The sequence below is a fragment of the Aethalodelphis obliquidens genome, unplaced genomic scaffold, assembly GCF_003676395.1.
Source record: "Aethalodelphis obliquidens isolate GAN/ISIS:26980383/991018 unplaced genomic scaffold, ASM367639v1 scaffold24, whole genome shotgun sequence".
In the NCBI taxonomy this organism is placed as follows: domain Eukaryota; kingdom Metazoa; phylum Chordata; class Mammalia; order Artiodactyla; family Delphinidae; genus Aethalodelphis; species Aethalodelphis obliquidens.
Window position 1 is genome coordinate 23,773,469 of NW_020837968.1, and position 19,467 is coordinate 23,792,935.

General features: G+C 36.1%; 1 protein-coding gene across 14 annotated transcripts in view; it reads left to right on the forward strand.

Annotated features, from left to right (window-relative positions):
• Window positions 1-19,467, forward strand: part of CEP170 (centrosomal protein 170) — a 147,111-nt gene that overhangs the window by 66,651 nt on the left and 60,993 nt on the right. For 13 of the 14 annotated variants that reach the window (XM_027122430.1, XM_027122428.1, XM_027122431.1 and 10 more), the window contains 3 exons: window positions 9,528-9,586; window positions 9,683-9,845; window positions 10,950-11,084. In XM_027122430.1, coding sequence (XP_026978231.1) covers window positions 9,528-9,586; window positions 9,683-9,845; window positions 10,950-11,084 — 357 coding nt within the window. Of the gene's footprint in view, window positions 1-9,527; window positions 9,587-9,682; window positions 9,846-10,924; window positions 11,085-19,467 lie in introns of those variants that run through there. The other variant, XM_027122441.1, reaches the window with a different exon arrangement.

Below are 19,467 nucleotides of genomic sequence, written 5' to 3' on the forward strand. Positions count from 1 at the left end.
ACCCAGATCCTCAGGTTAGGCTCAGTTGATTTCATTATTTAAAAATAGCATCTCATATTGCTTTTGATTTTTGAAGATTGTGTATAAATGAACATTGGGCTGTTTCAGTGGCAGAAATTTTATTAGATAGGATGAAATTTTAAAAACAAATTTATTCTGTTACCAGACTGAAGTCACTATCATGCATTATTCATAATTAAAATTAAGTTTAATAGTTAGCTAGTCTACAAACTGTTATACCTTGTAATTGAAAACTGTTTAATTAAAATGCCACAGCAATAGAAAGAACATTTTACCATGAATTGAGACTGGAACTAAGAAACAGAATTTATCTGCCCAAAGTTCTTTGTTCTAACCAGAGAAATTGATTTGGAAAAGCAAGTAGTGAAATATCCAAGTTTAAGAAATGACTATAAACTCAGGAGGTATAGTAAAATGCTGCAGTAATCAAGATAAACTTTAGAAGGAGGTAATTATCTCCAGATAGCCAGAAATGTAGCAGGTAAGGAAGCCTAAGTTCATTTATTTTACAATTATTTATTAAATGTCTCCCACGTGCCAGGCACAGTCCCTGCAGTCTGGGGTACAGTACTAAATAAAACAGACCACAGTCTCTGTCCTCCTGGAGCTTATACTTTAATGGGGTTGGAGGGAACTGACAGCACGCACAAAAAGGATAATAGAGGGCGATAAATTCTGTGGAGAAAAAGTGTGAATGGGAGACAGAGAGCTACTGCTGGTGAGTGAGAAGTTATAATTTTAAAAAGGCTGGGCTTCCCTGGTGGCGCAGTGGTTGAGTCCGCCTGCCGATGCAGGGGACACGGATTCGTGCCCCGGTCCGGGAAGATCCCACATGCCGCGGAGCGGCTAGGCCCGTGAGCCATGGCCACTGGGCCTGCGCGTCCAGAGCCTGTGCTCCGCAACGGGAGAGGCCACAACAGTGAGAGGCCTGCGTACCGCAAAAAAATAAATAAATAAAAATAAAAAGGCTATTCATGAAGACTTCACTAAGAAGCCAGCAATGGAGCAGGTAAAGACACTGGCCTTATGGATCTATCTGGGGAAACTTCTCTTCAAGCAGATAGAAGAGTTAAGTGCAAGACTTAAACCAGGAGCATGTTTGCCATATTTGAGGAACAGCCTTAGAAGTCAGTGTGACTGGAGCCAGTGAAGAGTAGGAGAATATGGGGAGCCAGAGTGTATCATCCTAAATAGGCCACTATAAGAATTTTGGCTTTTACTTTAAGTGAAATGGGGAGCCATTAGAGGGTTTGATCAGAGGAGTGATGTGATAATGACTTATATGTTTAAAAGAATCCTCTGGTTACTCTTTTTCAAAGACTAAGGGGTTAAGTAGGCAGCGGTGAAAAGAGGGAGACCAGTTAGGAGGCTGTTACAGTAGTTGGCTATAGTTCCAAGTGAGCAATAATGGAGATTTGGACCAGGGTGACAGAAGCAGAGGTAGTGAGAAACGATAGAATTCTGTGCATATGTTGAAGATGGAGCCAGTAATATTCTTGATTAGATTGGATGTAGACTAAGAGAAAAGAGTCAAGGATGAACCCAAGACTGTACAGTTGATATAAACAATTAGAAAAGTGGAGTCACCATTACACAGCATATCCTGTGGGTAGAGCAGATATTGTGGAGAAAATGGGAAGAATATTCCCCCAAATCCATTTAAATTTGGTTTAATTGAATTCGGTTTAATCGAATTTTGCTGTTACTGTTTTCTTTTTGATTTCTGTCTTTATTAATTTCTTCTAGGTGAAAGCTGAGATAATTCAAGATCTTTCTTTTCTAATATAGGCATTTAGTGCTATAAAATTTCCCCTAAGTACAGGCATACCTTGGAGATATTATGGTTTCAGTTGCAGAGCCCTGCAATATTGCAAAAAGCCAGTCACACAAATTTTTTGGTTTCCCGATGAGTATGAAAGTTATGTTTATGAACAACATTGGAGTCTATTAAGTGTGCAATAGCATTATGTCTAAAAAATTTGTATATACCTTAATTTAAAAATACTTTATTGCTAAAAAATGTTAACTATCATCTGAGCCTTCAGCGAGTCCTGATCTTTTTACTGGTGCAGGGTCTTGTCTCAGTGTTGACGGCTGCTGACTGATCAGGGTGGTGGCGGCTGAAGGTTGGGGTGGCTGTGGCCATTTCTTAGAATAAGACAACAGTGAAGTTTGTCACATCGATTGACTCTTCCCTTCAAGAACTATTTTTCTGTAGTTCACAATGCTGTTTCATAGCATTTTCTCCACAGTAGAACTTCTTTCAAAATTGGAGTCAGTCCTCTCAAATCCTGTTGCTGCTTTATCAACTGAGTTTATGCATTATTCTGAATAGTTTGTTGTCATTTCAAAATCTTCACAGCATCTTCATGAGGAGGAGTTTCCATCTCAAGAAACCATTTTCTGGGACTTCACTGGTGGTCCAGTGGTTAAGACTCTGCACTTCCAGTGCAGAGGGCGCAGGTTCGATCCCTGGTCAGGGAAGTTCCGCATGCCGAACAGTGCAGCCAAAAAACAAACAAAAAGAAACCACTTTCTTTGCTCCTTCATAGGAAGCAACTCCTCATGCATTCAAGTTTTATCATGAGATTGCAGCAATTCACTCACATCTTAAGGCTCCACTTCTAAATTCTAGTTTTCTTGCTGTTTCCACCACATCTGCAGTTACTTGTTGCACTGAAGTCTTGAACCGCTCAAAGTCACCCATGGGGGTTGGAATCAACTTCTTCCAAACTCCTGTTAATGTTGATATTTTAATCTCTTCCCATGAATCATGAATGTTCTTAATGGCATCTGGAATGGTGAGTCTTTTCCAGAAGGTTTTCAATTGACTTTTCCCAGATCCATCAGAGGAATCACTGTATATGGCAGCTTTATGAAATGTATTTATTCAATAATAAGACTTGAAAGTTGAAATAGCTCCTTGATCCATGGGCTGCAGAATGGATGTTGTTGTTAGCAGGCATGAAAACAATGTTAATCTTGTACATCTCCATCAGAGCTCTTGCATGGCCCGGTGCATTGTCATGGAGTAGAAATATTTTGAAAGGAATCTTTTTCTGAGCAGTAGGTCTCAAACAGTAGGCTTAAAATATTCATTAAATCATGTTGTAAACAGATGTGCTGTCATCCAGGCTTTATTGTTCCACTGACAGAGCACAGACAGAGTAGATTTAGCATAATTCTTAAGGGCCCTAGGATTTTCAGAATGGTAAGTAAGCATTGGCTTCAACTTAAAGTCACCAGCTGCATTAGCCCCTAACAAGAGAGTCATCTTGCCCTTTTAAGCTTTGAAGCCAAGGCATTGACTTCTTCTCTCTAGCTATGAAAGTCCTAGAGGGCATCTTCTTCCAAAGACTGCTTTGTCTACACTGAAAATCTGTTGTTTATTGTAGTCACCTTCAGTATAATTCTTAGCTAGATCTTCTGGATAACTCACTGTAGCTTCTACATCAGCACTTGCTGCTTCACTTTGCAATTTTATGTTATGGAGACAGCTTCTTTTCCTTAAACCTCATGAACCAACTTCTGCTACCTTCACACTTTTCTTCTGTAGCTTCCTCACCTCTCTCAGCCTTCATTGAAGAGAGTTAGGGCCTTGCTCTGGATTAGACTTTGGCCTAAGAGAATGTTGTGGTCTGATCTTCTTTTCAGACCACTCATACTTACTCCATGTTAGCAATGAGGCTATTTAGCTTTCTTATCATTCATGTGGTCACTAGAGGAGCACTTTTAATTTCCCTCAAGAACTTTCCCTCTGCATTCACAATTTGGCTGACTGCAGGAGGCCTAGCTTTGGTTCTGTCTTGGCTTTTGACATGCCTTCCTCACTAAGTTCAGTCACTTCTAGCTTTTAACTTAAAGTGAAAGATGTGTGACTCTTCATTTCACTTGAATATTTAGAGGTTATCATAGGGTTATTAATTGGCCTAATTTCAATGTCATTGTGTCTTCGGGAATAGGGTGGCCTGAGGAGAGGAACGGAATGGCCAGTTGGTAGACCAGTCAGAACTTGCACAACATCTGTCAATTAAGTTCACCATCTTACATGGGTGAGGTTCATGGTGCCCCAAAACAATTACAATAGTAACATCAAAGATCACTGATGACAGATCACCATAATAAATATAAAAATAATGAAAACGTTTGAAATATCGTGAGAATTACCAAAATGTGATACAGAGACACAAAGTGAGCAAATGCTGTTAGAAAAATGGCTCTGATAGACTTGCTGGGTGCAGGGTTGCCACATACCTTCAGTTTGTGAAAAACACAGTATCTGCAAAGCACAATAAATGGAAGTGCAATAAAACAACGTATGCCTGTACTGCTTTAACATGCAAGATACTTTCTAGTTTCTCTTTTGATCTTTGCATCATTGGGTTATTTAATCTTTGTTACTTAGTTTCTAAATATTTGGAGATTTTTCCCAGAGACTTTGTTATTAATTTCTAATTTAATCCCATAGTGGTCAGGAACATACTATGTATATCTCAAATCCTGTCCTGTCACCCAGAATATATCTAGTCTATCTGGGTAAATATTCTCTATGTACTTGAAAAGAATGTGTATTCTACTGTTTTTGGTTGGAGTATTCTATTAATGTCAGGCCAGGTTAGTTGGTAGTGTTGTTCACATCTTCTGTATTTTACTGATTTGTTGTCTACTTCTTCTATCAATTTTTGAGAAAGAGATATTGAAATCTCGGGCTATAATTGGGTTTGTTTCTCCTTGCAGAAGTTTTTGCTTCATGTAATTTGAAACTCTGTTATTAGTTATGTAAACATTTAGAATTATTGTGTCCTCTTGATGAGTTGACCCCCTTTATAAAATGACCTGCTTTGTCTGTAATAATATTATTTTTTGCTCTGAAATCTGGTTTGTCTAGACATTCGTTTTGGATTGGTGTTAGCCTGGAATATCTCTTGCATTCTTTTACTTTTAACCTATTGTCTCTACATTTGAATTAGGCAGCATATAGTTGGTCTTACTATTTCATTCAATCTGATCATTTCTGCCTTCATTTGGGGATTTAGAGCATTCACATTTAATGATGTGGTTAGACTTAAATCTATCATCTAGACATTTGTGCTCGATTTGCCCCATTTTTTTTCTTCTTCTCTTAATTAATTTTGGATTATTTGAACCTTTTTTAGGATTTCATTCTGTCTCTTTTGTTAGCTTATTACTGTAGCACTTTTTAAATATTTTAGGGGTTGTTTTAAGATTTATAATTTTATCCTTAATTTTAAGCTGTATCTTCAAGTGACATTATACCACTTCACGTATAGTGTAAGAGCGTTACAGTAGTATACTTTCATTTCTTCTGTCCTGACCTTTGTGCTATGGTTGTCATACATTTCATTTTTATATATGTTACAAATCCCATTCTACACTGTTATCAGTAAAACATCAGTTATCTTTTAAAGAGATTTAAATAATAAGAAAAATATCTTAAGATTTTTATAGCCATTGTACTCTTATATCTTAAACCAATGTAGCTACCATTTCTTGTGTTCTTCATCCTTTTTTATAGATCCATGTTTTCATCTAGTATCATTTTCTTTCTATGTAAAGAACTTCCTATAATATTTCTTATAGTATGGCTCTGCTGGTGATGAATTCTTTCATCTTTTTTATGTCTGGAAAAGCTTCACTTTAGTTACTGGAAGTTATTTTTTTTTTTTTTTTTTGCGGTACACGGACCTCTTACTGTTGTGGCCTCTCCCATTGCGGAGCACAGGCTCCGGATGCGCAGGCTCAGCAGCCATGGCTCACGGGCCCAGCCGCTCCGCGGCATGTGGAATCTTCCCGGACCAGGGCACGATCCCGGTGTCCCCTGCATCGGCAGGCGGACTGTCAACCACTGTGCCACCAGGGAAGCCAACTGGAAGTTATTTTTGCTGGGCATAGAATTCTAAATGACATTTCTTTTCTTTTAGTTACTTTAAAGTTGTTGCTCCACTCACTGAATTCTCACTTGCATTGGTTCCCTTTTCCCCTGGTTTTGAGCAGTTTGATTATAATGTGCCTTTGTGTAGTTTTCTTCATGTTTCTTGTGCTTGAGGATATTTGAGCTTCTTGGATATGTGGGTTAATACTTTTAATCAAATTTAGAAAAAATTTCAGCCATTATTTCTTCAGATCTTTTTTTTCTGTCCTCCCTATTTTTTTCCCGAAGACTTCACGTAAATGTATATTAGGCTACTTGAAGTTGTCTCCTAGCTTACTGAGGCTCTATTTATTATTTTTTAATAATTATCTGTTCTCTCTGCATTTCAATTTGGGTTGTTATTATTGTTTACTAAACTTTTCTTTGGCTGTGTCTAATCTGCAATTAACCCATCCAGTATAGTTTTCAGCTCTAGAAGTTCAATTTGGATTTTGTTTTTGGTATCTTCCAAGTCTCTACTTATTTTTTTTAAACAATATAATAACTGTGTTAACATGTTTGTTGACATCTGTGTCAGTTCTGGGTCAGTTTGATTTCTTTTTTGGTTTTTTTTTTGCGGTATACGGGCCTCTCACTGTTGTGGCCTCTCCCGTTGTGGAGCACAGGCTCCGGACGCGCAGGCTCAGCGGCCGTGGCTCACGGGCCTAGCCGCTCTGCAGCATGTGGGATCTTCCCGGACTGGGGCACGAACCCGCCTTCCCTGCATCGGCAGGCGGACTCTCAACCACTGTGCCACCAGAGAATCCCCTGGGTCAGTTTTGATTGATTTTTGCATTCACTGTAAGTTTTGACTGAATGGCAGACATTGTGAATTTTTACCTTGTTGAGTATTATATGTATTTTTGGATTCCTATAAATATTTTTGAGCTTTGTTCTGGGAAACAGGTTACTTGGAAACAATTTCATTATGTTGAGTCTTGCTTTTAAGATTTGTTAGGCTTCTAAGATTAGTCTGTGGTTAATTAATTCCCCACTACAGAGGCAAGGTCTTCCTGTGTACTCTGCTGTAGGGGTCAGCAAAACTATTGGTAAATCTGACTCTCAGGCTGTATTTGTAAATAAAGTTTTATTGGCACACAGCGATATACACTCACATATTTCTATGGCCGCTTTTATACTACCACAGCAGAGTTGAGTAGTTGCAACAGAGATCATATGGCCCTCAAAACCTAAAATGTTTAGTTTACTGTCTGCCCCTTTTTAGAAACAATTTGCCAATCCCTGCTTTATCCAGTGGCTCATGATACCTGAGGTTTTCCAGCTTGGCTGTTGTAATTAGACACTATTTCTGGCCCTGCTTGAGCACTGGGCACTCTAATACTTTCAAGTGGTTCTTGTCCCAGTCGTTTCTCAAATGAATGTGCTGATCAGTATTCAGCTGAATACTTGAGCAAGTCCCTGTAACAGTCTCTGGAATTCTATCTCTGTGAAGCTCTCTTCTCTTCAGTAGTCAGTCCCATGAACCTTGGTCTCCCTAGACTCTCAACCCTCTGTCTTCCACAGCTCAGAGAGTGCCAGGTTCTGCCTGGATTACCCATTCCTGCAGTGTGACTTGGAAGCTCTCTTAAGGTAGTGAGTTGGGGCAGTGATTGCGCTCACTTTGCTTTGTTCCTCTTCACTCAAGACTTCAAAGGTCTTTTGTTACCTGGTGTTGATTGTCTTGCAGACCATTGTTCTATGTATTTTGTCTGGTTTTCAGTTGTTTCTTATTTAAAGAAATGTGGAAATAATCTATAAAGATTAATGATTTTTAGTAAGGAAGATTTAAGTAAGCATGTAACTTTTTTCTGTAATTTTTTGAGATATAATTGACGTACAACTATAGTTAATATTACTGTATTGTATATTTTGTAACTTATTGACATCATAAGTAATTGTACCTTAGATTGTCATTTTTCTGAATTAACCAAGTTAGAAACAGTTACCTGGGTCCGTACCACTAGGAAGATAGTAGCTTTGGAGGGAAAAGCTGAGGTTAGGGCAGTCTCAAAATCTCGTAGTCATACCAGAGTTCTCAGGTAAATTCATGACCTAAACAGAAGGAATTTTGAGGGCTTTGGTGCCCCACACAGGAATTTTTTTGTAAGGTAAAGTGTGTGAACCTATGAGTTACACCCTCTTATAAGTTTTCCTTGATCTTAAAAAAGTCTAAATCTAAAGAGAATACCCCAGACTAGCCTTGAGGAGTAGCCTTAAAAGCTCTCCCAGGAGAATCTAGAAGCATCAGAAAACACAACAGGCTAAAATCATTTGTTTCCCATTGAAAGAAATAGAAATGGCTTTCAATATTTTTAAGATGCTGTGTTTAACATTGAAAATGTAAGAATGCTATGAATCTTCTCCAGCTGTTAATAAGTTTCTTGGGGGTAAAACAAAGTTACTAGATTTTTACTTTTTATTAGCTATACTTAGTTATGAACTGTATATTGTCATATATACCAACAAATGTGTATCAGCATATGTACATAACAAAAAAGGAAAATTTTATTACTTCACAGTTATAGGAAGCAGTGTAAACTGATAGGAAACCCCTGGACCTGGTATTCATTTGACGAGATTGTTATCTTGGGTTCTGCCCCCTTAGTCCTCAAGTTCCTCTTCTATAGAATGGGAAGGTGGATTAATGGAATTGAACAGGATTCCCAAAGTGCTTTACAATTCTAAAAAATTCTGAGTTTTTATTATTTTAATGAGTAGAACTATGGGTCAAATACTCGTTAACAAGTTTACTGCTTGTTATGCATGGAAAGTCTGTTTTTCTCCCACGTGGTAATTAAAGCTTTCTACCCTTGAAGTCTTGGGTGCTCTGAATTGGTAAAGAAGACTAGAATTTACTATGTGGTTATAAAAGTCCTTTCATTACGGGGTTAAGTAATGGTGAGAAATGTGACCTCTACTGTTTAGTGAAAGATCTTTTTAATATACAGAGGCATTGTTCTTTTTGGTATAATAATGAAAGCATTCATTATATCTAGCTTTTGGTTCTAATCTGTATAGAATCAGTTGTTTGATAATGTAGTATGACCCTGATTGCAATTCATGGGGGGAAGGAGTGGTTGTAGTTGCTGTTAAGATCCTAATTATAGCATTTCTTTTGCACTTTCAAGATGAACTTCATTTTATCAATGCTTGTGAAGAAGGAGTAATTGAATTCCTTCAGGATTTACTGTTGGGTAATCACTGATGACGTACTTCTTTTTAGATTTTTGTGATTAGCTATCAATATAATTTGATCCAGCTGCTTTCTCTTTGTGGTCATATTATTGTTAGTGAGAACTGAAAATGTCTTTTGTGCTTCAGTTAATCATCCAGTTATTTGCTTCTTGAAGGCCATGATTACCTAAGTTTAGAATTACTTGCTAGATTTTAAGATTTTATTTAGTCTTTAAAGATGAAAAGTTTTATATTTGTGAGCATATTTAATTCTTAAAGGGAATATAGTCATTCTACTGTAACTACCTGTAGAAAATAGGACAATTTCTATATTATCTTTGATCATTTTAAGCTTGATTATCAGAATTTTGAAATTATATTCTTCCTTAGCCCTGTTTACATACAAATCTTTTCACTGTAGTACGAGGAGAAATGAGGGTCCCTGAAGAAGCTCTAAAGGTAAAAAGTTTTTACTTATTTCTTTTGTAAATCTACCATTTACTAGGGTTGATTTCACTCATGTATATTTCACTTCCATTTTAAAATGTTTTATAGCACGAGAAGTTTACCATTCAGCTTCAGTTGTCCCAAAAATCTTCAGAATCAGAATTATTGAAATCTGCATGTGCCAAAAGCATAGATTCAAAGGTAGCAGATACTGCGGCAGAAGTGCCGCACAAAGCTACAGAAGCACTAAAATCTGAGGAAAAAGCCATCGGTAAGTTAACCTCTTTCAAAATATCATATATATACTCAGTTATGAAGAAATTGCATGCTTTGTTCTCAAAAGCTTGGCCATATCCTTATAAAAATAATTAATGATAATAATGACAATTTCAGAGTGGGTTTTAATACAGCCAGTGCTTCATTAGAAAGCATTATAAAACATATAATTATATGGCAGTTGTATGTAGGTGCATTTAATATGTTTAAATATTTGAAGAAAATACATATATTTTGCCCTATAGTATTTTTATTATTTCATGTTTGCTACTTTTTTTTCTGGATTGTAACTGAAATGAATGAAAAGGAAATGTCCACTAATGCCTACATCATCATAATTATCGTATTTATAGTATTCCAGGAACTGTAAAAAATATTTTATATAGATAATCCCATTCATACAAAAGCAATTTTTAAAACTGCTAGACATTACCAGATTGCTCAAACATAAATCTGTTAGTCCAGTTAACAACTAGTTTAAATTTAATTACTGTGCAATGCCCTTAGGTTTTAAAAAAAAGTAAAAAACGGTCATTTATACCAAAATTTAGTTTTATCCTTCATATTTAGATTTATGAGCCATTTCTATATACCAAAGAACTAATTACACTTTGATAAAAAGCTATTGGGCTATAGCAGTTTACATTACTTAGATAATAGCCAGTGCAGAATTTCATTTATTTCATCATGTTCAATATTGAATGAGATTCACAAATACTAAGTTATTCAACTTAGAGTACTTTTCACCTATCTAGACTATACAGTTGACCCTTGAACAACACTGCTTTGAACTATGCAGGTCCACTTATATGCAGATTTTTTTTCAGTAGTAAACACTACAATACTACAGGATCCACCTTAGTTGAATCTACGAATGTGGAACTGCATATATGGGGGGACTGTGGATTTGGGAGGCTGACTATAAGTTATACTCGATTTTTCAACTGCAGGGAGGGTTGAGGCTCCTAACCCCGTGTTGTTCAGGGGTCACCTGTACTTTTTCATTTAATAAATCAACTGGGCAATTCTAGCATTCTGCAAAAGCATTTTTTTTTTCTGTTTCATATGCTTTAGACAGATTTTTCCCACCTCTTTCCAGATACTTCTGCTATGCCCCGTGGTACTCCATTATATGGGCAGCCATCATGGTGGGGGGATGATGAGGTGGATGAACAAAGAGCTTTCAAGTCAAATGGCAAGCCTGAAGAGAAAAATCATGAAACTGGAACATCAGGTAAAAAAATCTCAGACTGTGACATTAAATAGGTATTTTAGGAAGAACTTATCATCGAAGCAAAAATCTGTCTACCCTTAAAAGAGATGTCTCCTATTCTTTAATATGTTAGAAATAGTTGATGAATGTTTTAATGACATTGTCATTTTAAATTAAATTTATTTATTATGAATGATTCTCTCAAAGTATTAATTCTAATATCTTTGTAAATCACTTTTATTTAAAATATTTTTCCTTATTTAACTTATTTATGAGGGTGTTAAAACTTGATATATAGTTAAGTAATATAATTGGGCATTTTAAGTATTTTAAAATAATTTTTAAAATGTTTTAATTAGACCAAAATAGTAAATACAGACTAGTTTTGTGTGTTTTCATTAGATTCACAAACATATAATCATATTTTTAAATGAAAATTTTTTTATTATGTTCAAAATGTTGTATGAAGTTTAAAACTTCTTTAAAATCTCAGCGTACCCAATTTGTTGGGGTATGGTAGCAACAAGATTAGCTGTTCGGCAGCCAGAATGAAGAAATAATTCTGGATCACATTCTCAGATTAATAGTCAAGGAACATAATCTTTTGTTGCTGGAGTTGTTTAGTAATGAACTAAGTGAAAAGCCAGAAAATCAAGATTTCCAGGAAATAAATGGAGCTATCAGTTGTGTGTCACATAAGGACTTGACGAGGACATCAACACTGAAGGATGAACAGCCAGTTTCCGTGATAATAGCAGATAAGGATTAGAACTGGAGGAATTAAATACAGGCACCAGGGAGCAGTATGGAAAGCCAACTTTGACTCTGAGTCAAGGATAGATTCCATCAGAAGTTCTGTCAACTTTCTACCTTTGACCATAATTCTGCAAGGTAAATAAGAGATTTTTCTTAGCTGGAGAATAAGAGCACTGGTTCTTAAACATGCTCTAATTTTACCAGGGTACAAGTCTTAGAAAGCTGGCCTTATCAACTTGATCTTAAAGTGCCCCAAACTGAAAGTTGTGAACTTTGCAAATAAATTCCCATCTCAGTTTCCTTGTTTCTGTGGCCAACACGTTTTTTTCTTCATGTTCAAGCTCAGAAGCTTAATATTAATTAGCATACCCTCAAATGCAAATAATAGAAATGCCACCTGAGACTAAACAGGAAGGAAATCTACTGACTTAAATAAATAACTGAACCTCTTCAGGATTGGTTAATGCAGCATCTCAGTGGTGTCATCAGCTAGCTATTTTCTCTCAGACTCTCTGCCCTTCTATTCACAGTGGCTGCATACTGAGGGAGTGTCCCTTCGTACTCATATGCTGCTTGCCAGTAGCAGTTGGAGTGCATGCTACTTTGATCACATCCAGTGGGAAATAGCAAAGATCGCTTCTAGAAGAACCCCTGGAAACCTTCCCCAAAGTTTTCAACACATTTGTCATCTCATTGGCCTCTCGTGGGTTCAGGAGTAGGTCACCTGCTTATTTCTGAACCAATCCCTGGCAAGGGTTATGAGATTATCCTTAAGCCAATCGTACCCATCCTGAAGCTGAATATGGGGTTAGTTTTCCCCTAAGGCACATGAGCTGTATCAGGGAAGAGTTAAGAGATACCTGGGAATGTTGGAGTTCTTTTAGGAGGGAGGAAAGGGAAATGGATTTTGGAAGGCAGTCAAGAATGTCTACTTTATATGAAATCTTTGTGTCTTCCCTTCCTTTCACCTCATCTATTATATTGCCTACTTCTGTTGCCCTTTTTTTCCATTGAATCATAATTGAACTATTTCCAGTTTCAACCCTTCTGCAGTTCATTTTGTATAATAAATCTAAGCTGCCATTTTTTTCCTTTCTTTAAGAAACTACAGTAGCTTCCTTTTGCTTGCCAAATAGATATTATGTCAAAGCTCTCTCTAATTTTGTCCCACTTTCTTAGCCTTGTATCCCACTACCAGTTGTTCAGTGCTCTCTCCCAGTGCATTTCCACATAAATTAGACTAATTCTTGTCTGCTCTTCTCCCACAGACATGTATACACATAAATCAGGTAATATAAAATTCTAAAGGGTATGTCTGTTTATATATATTGCTAATATGTAACACTTTCCTTCAGTATTTTGTGTGTATGCCTTCTCATCTAAACTATAAGTTCCTTCAGGGATCACATATTATATTATCATTGTGTACTAGAGCCACCTAGGAGAAAGAGAGAGAGGGAGAGAGAGAAGGGGAGGGGGAGAGAGAGAGGAAGGAAGGGAGAGAAGGGAGAGTGAGAAAAAAAACAATGTACTAATAATTGGTGGTTAACTTAGAAGAAAACACAGCAGAATTTAACTGTTGCCAAATTCTGAAAATAATTGTGATACTGAGTTTATCTAGCCATTAAAGATCCTTCCACCCTCACACACAAAACAACTTTTGAAATCTGAAATACATATCTTCTAGGATACAATCAATGTAATTACAATAAATGTAAATACAGTAAATGTAAATTTTGTCCTGGAGACAGAACCATGACTTATTAACAACAGGTAACACTTCAGTGGTGCTTCCTTTATCAAGACACTCTTCTTAGTGCCCTGCATATGTTTAATCATTTAATTCTCTCACAGCGATACCTAAAAGTAGTTACTGTTATCATCCCCATTTTATAAATAAGGAAACGGCGGCAAGGTGATGTGAATTTATTCACAAGGTCAGCCTGCTAGCAAATAGTGTAGCTGGGATTTGAACCTAGGTACCTGACTCTCGAGTCCATGCTCTTAACCACAGTTAACATTTCAGCAGTCATTACACACACACACACACACACACACACACACACACACACACACACACAGAGTCACTCCAAAAGAATATACTTCGTAGAGTATAAAGATTAAAACAAGCACTCCAAAAACAAATTGACATAAAAAATTGATCTCTCGTACCTAAGTGTAATGAAATGAATTTCAAACTGTGAAGCATCCAGTAGTAATTTCATCCATGTGAATGAAACTAAATTCTTAAATGATTACCAGCTTGTGTCGCGTGTCTCATTGAGTATCTTTTCTGCCAGATGACAAAAGCTGTCTCATAATCTTGGGATTATTTTTGAGTTAGAAGGAATTAAGTGATATATGTCTTTTGTTAAGTAGCTTGAAGCACTCTGTCAGATTCAGCTGATTAAAAGCCTTAATGAGAGTCTCATTTGCTTTCTTATATTAGTATGAGGATGTTATTGTTTCAGATTTATCATTTGTAGTTTTTTAAAATACAGGGTGAGAGAAACAGTTTACTAATCTGAAATAATTTATGATGCCAGCAGATATTGTAGAATCAAATTTGAAAATGTATATTGAATGCTATTTCACTTGGTCATTTTGAAATTAAGGTTTTTTTTAGTGTTTCAGATTATGAAATATAAATGATTAGTTTATTTGTGCTCTAAGCATGCTTTTTTGGTAAAAGCAAAAAGTGATTTGCTTCTTGGTTACCAATTTTTAGAATGTAAAATCTTAGTATTTATTTTGAAAGGTGAACATTCCAAAAATGATAATAGAGAATCTACTACCTAGTAACTTTCTGTGTCCCTTTCTGTGGGTCCATGTGTATCCAGAATCTCCTACCAATTTACCTTAAAGCCCAAAGAACCCTAGAAGCAAATATTAGAGCAATCAGGTTCTCCTGAAATTGTGTGAATATTTGAGTCCTATTAAAGGAGAATTTATCCTCATTTTAGTTCAGGTATGCTCTTCTACCTTCTAACTTGGTTTAAACGGTTTAAACATATTTTCGGTTACAACTAAAGGCCTTTAAGTGTTGCATACAGTTTGAAAAGGTGTGTACAACTGTGAAGAGTAGATTTTTGGCTCTTTTACACTGATTTTTAATCTAATTAAACTAAATTTGAAAACTTTTGAGTTGTAGTTCCTTTTTGGTAAAAGGAGTTTCCCAGTCTTTGTAATTTGAAGTACTTGAATATACTAGGATGGATATCTTAAGCAGAATTTGCCTTCATAATTATAGTCTTTATCATCTCGAAACAGCTTAATATTTCATTTAATTTAGTACAGAAGAATGAAGGGAACATATTTTCTGAATTATGTATGTTATAAAGTTCCCTGGAAGGTCACACAATCATAAAATACCTTAAGAATTTAAGGATATTGCTCTTCTGATTTAGATAAACATAATTAATTCTAGCATAATCAGTTATTAAATACTTTTAAATATCTAGCAGTTGAGATTAATAATAAACTATTGGTATAAATAAAATATTAGTATTTTAGTATATAATTTAGTTTACTTTAGTATAAACAAAATAGGTTTTGAATAGAAATACATGTTAAATTCATAAATTTCAGAATATGTTTCGTCAGTGTACTGAGAGAGGAAAGCTGTTTTATTTTTCTATATTAATTTAGAAGACCCCTAATAATTTTTCTAGTGGGCGTACAATTCCCATACATACTAGGCCCACACTTGATCTGGTTTTATCATCTTCAGAGAAATGAATTCCTCTACATAATGAATTTTCCAGATGACTGAACTTTACTTTTACAACTGAAATTTTTTTTAAGTTTAACCATTTCCTATATTTCTATTAAATGAATTACCCATGTCATTGCCTTCTTAAGCACAGAAGGCTGAATATAATTTAAGTGTTTGCTTTATGACTCAGAAGCATCATTATGAACATCAGTGATTGAACTATGATACATTACAGTGGAGCCTTGAAGTATGTAAGACTGTTTGCTCCATATACTGAATGAATGGTTCTGAACTACTGTGTTTTTGAGCCATGTGTCTGCTCTTGATTGTTTTTTGTCTTATCTCGACCACTTGACTCTTCTTAGTGCAATATGTCTGACCTTAATCCTTGCTTTTACATCCCCTCCAGATTTGCCACATATAATCTGAGTAAATAGTCAAAAAAGGTTCTCAATGAAGGACTTTCCTGGTAGTAAAGATCACAAATATGATGATATAGGTGTTGTCATATCTGTCTTGGGTTTTTTATTTTAGAGTTAGATTTTTGGTTTTAGTTTCTTGTTTCCCTAATTAGCTATGTTGAAGAGTTGGGGGAGGAAAAGTAAGAGAAACATTTATTTTTGTGCCAGACTTTTTCTGGATAACTTATCTCACTGAATCTTCACAGCAATCTTATGGGTGGATATTATTTTCTCATTTAACAATGAGGAAAATGAGAATTAAGGACTGACAGAGACAGGACTTACCTGATTTCAAATCTTCTCCCTACCTTCCACTAATCATATCATATATGCTGCCTTACCACTCTGTTGTGCTGCTTGACATTGTTAGATAAGCGATTTCTGGTTAAATTAGGTGTTAACTTGTATAAGTCTCAGGGTTTCTAGTCCTTGGAGTAAAGGCAGTTTTGAAGTAGGACTAACTTAGGAAATAATAATCTTAAACATAGTTATGTGCAGTTGTTGATCTCTGCTTTTTTAATGTGTTATAATGTGAAAGCATATTAAAAGCATGTCAGTATTAACTGTGAAGTTTTTTTCACAAGGGAGGAAAATTGGGAACATACTCATTTGAATCGTGAATAACAAGTAAATGATAAATGCTATACCCCTGGGCCAGCTTTTTGTAGTTATTGCTTCATAGTTCAGCTACATCATTTTATTTGGGTATTCAGGAAAGGGTAGTAGGAAACTACTAACCCTTGTCCTCAGGGTTACTCTGTTACCTGTAAGGATGTGGAGAGCAAAATGAATGAATGAATGAATGAATAACGATAGATAGATAGGATAGGTTTGCTTATTTATTTATTTAGCATCTTTATTGGAGTATAATTGCCTTACATTGTGTTAGCTTCTGCTGTATGACGAAGTGAATCAGCTATATGTATACTTATATCCCCATATCCCCTCCCTCTTACGTGTCCCTCCCTCCCCTCTAGGTGGTCACAAAGCACCGAGCTGATCTCCCTGTGCTATGTGGCTGCATCCCACTAGCTGTCTGTTTTACATTTGGTAGTGTATATATGTCCATGCCACTCTCTCACTTCGTCCTAGCTTATCGTTCCTTCTCCCCATGTCCTCAAGTCCATTCTCTATGTCTGCATCTTTATTCCTGTTCTGCCCCTAGGTTCTTCAGAACTTTTTTTTTTTTTTAGATTCCATATATACATGTTAGCATATGGTATTTGTTTTTCTCTTTCTGACTTACTTCACTCTGTATGACAGATTTCTAGGTCCATCCACCTCACTACAAATAACTCAATTTCGTTTCTTTTTATGGCTGAGTAATATTCCATTCTGTATATGTGCCACATCTTCTTTATCCATTCATCTGTAGATGGACACTTAGGTTGCTCCCATGTCCTGGCTATTATAAATAGTGCTGTAGTGACCATTGTGGTACATGACTTTTTTTGAATTATGCTTTTCTCACGGTATATGCCCAGTAGTGGGATTGCTGGGACACATGGTACTTCTATTTTTAGTATTTTAAGGAACCTCCATACTGTTCTCCATAGTGGCTGTATCAATTTACATTCCCACCAACAGTGCAAGAGTGTTCCCTTTCCTCCACACCCTTTCCAGCATTTATTGTTTGTAGATTTTTTGAAGATGGCCATTCTGACCAGTGTGAGGTGATACCTCATTGTAGTTTTGATGTGCATTTCTCTAATGATTACTGATGCTGAGCATCCTTTCATGTGTTTGTTGGCAATCTGTATATCTTCTTTGGAGAAATGCCTATTTAGGTCTTCTGCCCTTTTTTGGATTGGGTTCTTTGTTTTTTTGATATTGAGCTGTGTGAGCTGCTTGTATATTTTGGAGATAACGCTTTGTCAGTTGCTTCATTTGCAAATATTTTCTCCCATTCTAAGGGTTGTCTTTACATCTTGTTTACGGTTACCTTTGCAGTGCAAAAGCTTTTAAGTTTCGTTAGGTCCCATTTGTGTGTTTTTGTTTTTATTTCCATTTCTCTAGGAGGTGGGTCAAAAAGGATCTTGCTGTGATTTATGTCATAGCGTGTTCTGTGTTTTCCTCTAAGAGTTTGATAGTGTCTGGCCTTACATTTAGGCCTTTAATGCGTTTTGAGTTTATTTTTGTGTATGTGTTAGGGAGTGTTCTAATTTCATTCTTTCACATGTAGCTATCTAGTTTTCCCAGCACCACATATTGAAGAGGCTGTCTTTTCTCCATTGTATATTCTTGCCTCCTTTATGAAAGATAAGGTGACCATATGTGCGTGCATTTATCTCTGGGCTTTCTATCCTGTTCCATTGATCTATATTTCTGTTTTTGTGCCAGTACCATACTGTCTTGATGACTGTAGATTTGTAGTATAGTCTGAATTAAGGGAGCCTGATTCCTCTAGCTCTGTTTTTCTTTCTCAAGATTGCTTTGGCTCTTCGGGGTCTTTTGTGTTTCCACACAAATTGTGAAATTTTTTATTCTAATTCTGTGAAAAATGCCATTGCTAGTTTGATAGGGATGGCGTTGAATCTGTAGATTACTTTGGGTAGTAGAGTCATTTTCACAATTTTGACTTCTCCAGTCCAAAACATGGTATATCTCTCCATCTGTTTGTGTCATCTTTAATTTCTTTTATCAGTGTCTTATAGTTTTCTGCATACAGGTCTTTTGTTTCCTTAGGTAGGTTTATTCCTAGCTATTTTATTCTTTTTGTTGCAATGGTAAGTTGCAATGGGAGTGTTTCCTTAATTTCTCTTTCAGATTTTTCATCATTAGTGTATAGGAATGCAAGCGATTTCTGTGCATTAATGTTGTATCCTGCTACTTTACCAAATTCATTGATTAGCTCTAGTAGTTTTCTAGTAGCATCTTTACGATTCTCACTGTATAGTATCATCTCATCTGCAAACTGACAGTTTTACTTCCTCTTTTCTGATTTGGATTCCTTTTATTTCTTTTTCTTCTCTAATTGCTGTAGCTAAAATTTCCATAACTATGTTGAATAATAGTGGTGAGAGTGAGCAACCTTGTCTTGTTCCTGATCTTAGAGGAAATGGTTTCAGTTTTTCACCACTGAGAACAATGTTGGCTGTGGGTTTGTCATATATGGACTTTATTATGTTGAGGTAAGTTCCCTCTATGCCCACTTTCTTCAGAGTTTTTATCATAAATGTGTGTTTAATTTTGTCGAAAGCTTTTTCCTGCATCTGCTGAGATGATCATATGGTTTTTCTGCTTCAGTTTGTTAATATGGTTTATCACATTGATTGATTTGCATATATTGAAGAGTCCTTGCATTCTTGGGATAAACCCCACTTGATAATGGTGTATGGTCCTTTTAATGTGCTGTTGGATTCTGTTTGCTAGTATTTTGTTGAGGATTTTTGCATCTATGTTCATCAGTGATATTGGCTTGTCATTTTCTTTTTTTGTGACATCTTTGTCTGGTTTTGGTATCTGGGTGACA